The following is a 5,179-nucleotide window of genomic DNA, read 5'->3' as shown; positions in this document are numbered from 1 at the left end:
TGCTTAAAGGTGAAGTATTCTGTGAGGTGCCTGCACTCATGGTTCCCTCGAAGGAGGAACAACGTTTTGGGGTGATTTATCTTTAAACTCCATAAATATAGCACGCACTGCAAGGAAGGCAAGAAGGAGATGGCATGTCATAAAACCCTTTTATAGGGCACTCACCAGCTGTAGACTTCCCTAAGTGTTTCTGGGAAGACACCCAACAAGCTGAATTCAAAGTAGAACCCTGAGAGAAACCCAGCTCCATAATCGGCAGCAGATCTTCCCTTGGCCAACCCCACGGTGGGGGAAAGCCACACCGAGCACTTCTCTATATTAGGCCTGAGCTGGAGAAGTGACAAATGAGATCGAGTTCAACTGAAACCAGCTCTGGGCTGGGTGGGGGCAGCTTCTCCTCCCAGCAGAAACCACAGCAAAAAGCAGCCATGTGCGGAGCAGCAAAGCCGAGCCAGCTGTGCAGTGGGACGTGGGATCCAGATGTTCCGCTGCAGTGCGGAGCAGGGACACTGAGCGCAGCAGGAAACGGCTCCTCGCTCATGTCAGCAAGTGCATGAAACACCAGGGAAATTAAACCTGATCCTCCCCACTGACCCCCCCCCCTCGTTTTCCTGCTCACGCTCCAGTCATGTGAAATTCAAGTGCAAAACAGGAAAAGCCCAGCAAAGCCTTGAAGAGGGCTTCCCACATCCCCTGTCTGAGCAGGGCACCTGTAAGAAGATCAGCTCTGATGAGGCACAGCCCAAAGTCAAACTGAAACAAGCATTTTCATCAGAGTCCCAGGAATATGCTGCGGTGGCTTTCCAGAATAGAAGGGAAGGGCTGGAAAACACGTGTGCTCACCCTTCTGTGCTAAACTTTGTCAAGCTGACAGCTACATCAGCTGGTATCTAGCACCAGGAAACGTTATCACATCTCCCTTGTTGACTCTGAGTGCTGGAAGGACAACCCATAATGACAGCAAGCTCGAAGATCTGGATTAAAGTCTCTAATAAGAGCTTACCCTGTAGGCTGACATGCTACAGAAGCAGTACATTGGAGAATGTGAGCCATGAAGTCTGTCAACAGCCTGACACTGAAAACCACCGCTGATCTGATGCACAGATCTCCTGGAACCAGCTGCTGGGGCATGGAAACAGCCTCCAGAACCAAAGGAAACCACTGTCAAGGTAAGTTTCTAGTACAGAGACCTTAAATACGATGCTTAAGCACTGAACCTGCAAGGTAAGCTCTGCATTAGTCACTCCAGCTACACGCAGGGATCCCTAAATCCCCAAGGAGCTGTAAAGCACCCGCCTGTGCCTAACTCAGAACTGAACCCTACTGAGAGAGACTGGAATGCAAACCCTGAATTCCAAACCAGAACAATGCAGGGCCAGGGGCACCTAACTTAAGCTGTGGTTAAAACAATGTTTTATTGCATCTATTAACAGGAGAAATGTTCCCAACAAACCTATTTGTAATGATTCTGTGATTTAAAAGCTTTAGCCTCCTGTGTTTGCAACCTGAATGTCCTGTTCCTGGGCCAGCATGAGAACTGCAAAGGGGAAGTCACTACAAGTGAACCAAACGACTTGCTAAGGCCTGGAGGAAGCAGTCAGCCCTGGTTCAAAGCAAAGCAAGAGAGGAGAGATCAATCCAGAGGAGGATTTGGGATGTAGAGAGTCATAGAAGGGCAGCAGCTTACAGAAGAGAGATGTAAAAACACATTCCAAGTGTGTGAAACTGAAGTCACAGAATGGGTTGGGTTGGAAAGGACCTTAAAGATCATCCAGTTCCAACTTCCAAATAGGAGTGAAAGGAGCCTCAGGGCTGCAACAAGCGACACCGTTTGCCTCAACACCTCCTTGGTCCCCAGTTCTGCATCTCGTTTCCTGATTGCCTGCATCAGGATGCAATTATACAATTACCTCCTATTTCATTTAGTTAAAAGGTCATGATTATCAGCTGCTCTGGGCAGGCAGTCCATAATAACCCCAGCACACAGATGCACAAGTGTGTGCACTGATTTAACCTGCCAGAGGGGAGATTGAGATGAGCTCTTGGGCAGAAGCTCTTCCCTGTGAGGGTGCTGAGGCGCTGGCACAGGGTGCCCAGAGAAGTTGTGGCTGCCCCATCCCTGGCAGTGTTCAAGGCCAGGTTGGACACAGGGGCTTGGAGCAACCTGCTCTAGTGGAAGGTGTCCCTGCCCGGGGCAGGGGTTGGGACTGGAGGAGCTTTAAGGTCCCTTCAACACAAACCAGGCTGGGATTCTGTGATGATTCATGAAAGCCTGATCATGCTGGTGCTCTGCACCTTCCCAGGGAAGCACAGGGAAACCTGGATGCATTTCCATCACCGGAGCCTCTGGGATACAGCAGTCAAAATTCCCAGATGAGGCACCTCTGCACCTCAGGGGCTGCTGCAGCTCTGCATTTTACAGAGGTCTCCAAATACCTTCCTATATAAAGCAAATTCACCCGTAAACACCATTCGCTCTCTCCTTGCAGCGATCCAACGCCAGCAGCAAAGCTGTTGCCTCACTCTGGGAACCAGCTTCTGCACATGCAGGTGGGAACAGCTCCCAGTACACGCTGCACGTTGCAGTAGGTGGGAAGAAGAGGCACACGTCAATAGAAGAGGAGAATGAAGCCCTGGAGGTTCTGCTTCACCAGTGACAGCTGGAGCAGCCCCCGCACACACGACTCCTGAAGGATCAATGGCTTTTCCCTCCGCACGTGGGGAAAGGGGAAGGAGAAGAGTCAAGAGCAAGAAGTAAGAGCTTTGTGCTCAGAGCTGATGGACACCAATGGCCCCAAGGCTCTGAAGCCACCAGGCTGCTGGCACAGGCTCTGGGTCAGGCTCAGCCACAACAGGAGCTTCACCTATGATTTTCTGACCTTCCTCCTTACAAAAACACCCCTTCCCACCCAGGCACTCGCTCCCGCAGATCTGGGGGTGAAATCCCAGCCTGGTCTGGGTAGAAGGGACCTTAGAGCTCACGCCGGTCCCACCGCTGCCATGGGCAGAGACACCTTCCACTAGAGCAGGTTGCTCAAGAGCTCCATGTCCCTCCTGCGTTGCTGCCCCAGAGCTGGACACAGCATTGACTGCAGGGTAAGGGCAGAGAGTGGGAGAAGCTCTTCACCACCCGCTGAGGTGTAGACACAGGCTCCAGCAAGTCTTGTTTGAAGGTTTCTCTGTTAACACTGGACAACGCGTACACGTGGTCCCAGGCAGAGCTACACGCACTGGACCTGCAAAAGCCAATCCATTCAGAGCAGCAGCCAGATGTTCTTCCCCTTCCTCCCCAGGGCTTAGGGGGCCACCAGAGCCCCAGCAGCACAATCCCCTTCCTGCACCCGGCCCCGCAGCACCCCATGTGGTGCAGGAAGCCAGTCAGGATGCTGCCAAAGCACAAGCTGCCAGCAGCACCCTCCCCTGTATCCTCTGCAGAACCCCTCAGAGAAGCACTTGATTCAACCACCTTCATCCATGAGTTCCTCCCCAGAGCCCCACTGAGAAAGGTTTCTCTCAGACCCCATAGCTCGGCTGTTCCTGCGCTGGAGCATGCACCCTCCTCTTCCCAGGGAAGCCAGTCAGGATGCTGCCAAAGCACAAGCTGCCAGCAGCACCCTCCCCTGTATCCTCTGCAGAACCCCTCAGAGAAGCACTTGATTCAACCACCTTCATCCATGAGTTCCTCCCCAGAGCCCCACTGAGAAAGGTTTCTCTCAGACCCCATAGCTCGGCTGTTCCTGCGCTGGAGCATGCACCCTCCTCTTCCCAGAGAAACCACTTCCTCTGTTATTCCAGGCCACTTTTCCCACCTTAACTGCCCCCGTTACGCTGCTCAGAGCTCCTCTTCCTCCGGGCGCTGCCTGTGCCCTGGGTGTGCAGCAGCTGCTGACAGCTCTGTCCCTCACAGACCTGCAGAGCCAGCAGCAGCCGGGGGGGACCCATCAACTCCTCTGCCCTTTGAGGCCACCACCTCCCAGTGCTTCCCAGTACGTGGCTGGTGCATCCCAGAGAGCTGAGGAACCCCGAGAGGCCACCACTGCTGGCTGGTGCGGGTATGGTGACAGGGGGCTGGCACACGGGCACGGCGTGGCCAGATTCACAGCTCATGCCTCAGCACCACCCTGGTGGGTCCAACGGCCCAGGGCATTTCCTGCCCTTTCTCCTGACCCAGCTCTGGCCCCACAAGGCCGCTGCTCTCGGGGGTTGGTGGGAGCAGTGACTCAGAGCTCTCATGCTTTCCCCTCCCTGCTAAGCTGAATCCTGCAAGTTTTCAGCCTTTGCTTCCCACTGCCTGTAGGATCCCACTGCCTGCAACATACAATCAACTCTGCCTCTTGCCTCCCTGACTGACAGCTACAAGTGACATTAAAGCTCGAGTTTGGAAGCCAGAGTTGAGTCATTAACCCCACCACTGCCAGGTAACTCTGTCACGGGTGAGGAGCCAATCTCGGTCCTGACACAGAATCATGGAATGGGTTGGAAGGGACCTTAAAGCTCATCCAGTTCCAGCCCCCTGGTTAGTCTAGTACGAGCACCCCCAGGCTCAGCTGTGTCACCTCTATACTGAAGTAGCCTCTGTCCACGTAGTCCCCCAGGAAGAGGTAGCGGGTGTTGCTGGGTGATCCTCCAACTTCGAACAGCTTCATCAGGTCAAAGAACTGCCCGTGAATGTCACCGCACACTGCAGGGGGAAGAACAGCACAAAAGAGGGACACAATTACATGCTAAGAAAAGAAAGGTGGTGACAGCAACGCGGAGCTGAGCTCTGACCCAAGCCAGCCCTGCTTCTGCACAGACGTACTCCATCTGCACCAGCAAACCCCTCCTGGGAGCGCCCGGGCAAGCTCCAAAGCCTCGCTGGTGGAAGGGACGCAGCAGAGAACCTGCTCCCGCGAGCAGCTCCTCTTTCCTTGAAGGCCTTCATTTAGCCCTGGACTGCAGAAAGCTCTGACCTGTGATGGGAGCCTCCACTTCAATCATCGTCTTCTCGTGCCTGAGGATGGCGGCGCCGTCCGCGTCCTCTTCCAGGCGCCCTTCCTTCACCAAGTGGCTCTTGAGGACGTCGAGCCGGGGCTTCCCATCCTCAAACACCTCCTTCAGAGTGAGCCGCTGCGTGGGGGGAAACGGGACAGCTGGGGAGGGAAGGAGGGAAGGGCAGAAGTTACCACCACGGCTCGGC

The 5,179-nt window shown here is 54.4% G+C and overlaps 1 protein-coding gene across 1 annotated transcript in view; it reads right to left on the bottom strand.

Annotated features, from left to right (window-relative positions):
• LOC104402580 (serine/threonine-protein phosphatase 2B catalytic subunit gamma isoform-like) overlaps nt 1-5,127 on the bottom strand; it is a gene marked incomplete at its 3' end in the record, with an annotated part of 14,349 nt that extends 9,222 nt beyond the window's left edge. The window contains exons 1-3 of the mRNA XM_010010484.1: nt 4,953-5,127; nt 4,557-4,681; nt 4-107 (exon numbers count right to left, since the gene is read on the bottom strand). Of these exons, the coding sequence (XP_010008786.1) occupies nt 4-107; nt 4,557-4,681; nt 4,953-4,980 (257 nt within the window). The remainder of the gene's footprint in view (nt 1-3; nt 108-4,556; nt 4,682-4,952) is intronic.
• Between the last annotated feature and the right edge of the window lie 52 nt (nt 5,128-5,179).

Source organism: Nestor notabilis, unplaced genomic scaffold (genome assembly GCF_000696875.1).
Source record: "Nestor notabilis isolate BGI_N333 unplaced genomic scaffold, ASM69687v1 scaffold17042, whole genome shotgun sequence".
Taxonomy (NCBI): domain Eukaryota; kingdom Metazoa; phylum Chordata; class Aves; order Psittaciformes; family Psittacidae; genus Nestor; species Nestor notabilis.
The sequence above is the reverse complement of the archived record's forward strand: the minus strand, read 5'-3'. Positions and strand labels throughout refer to the sequence as shown.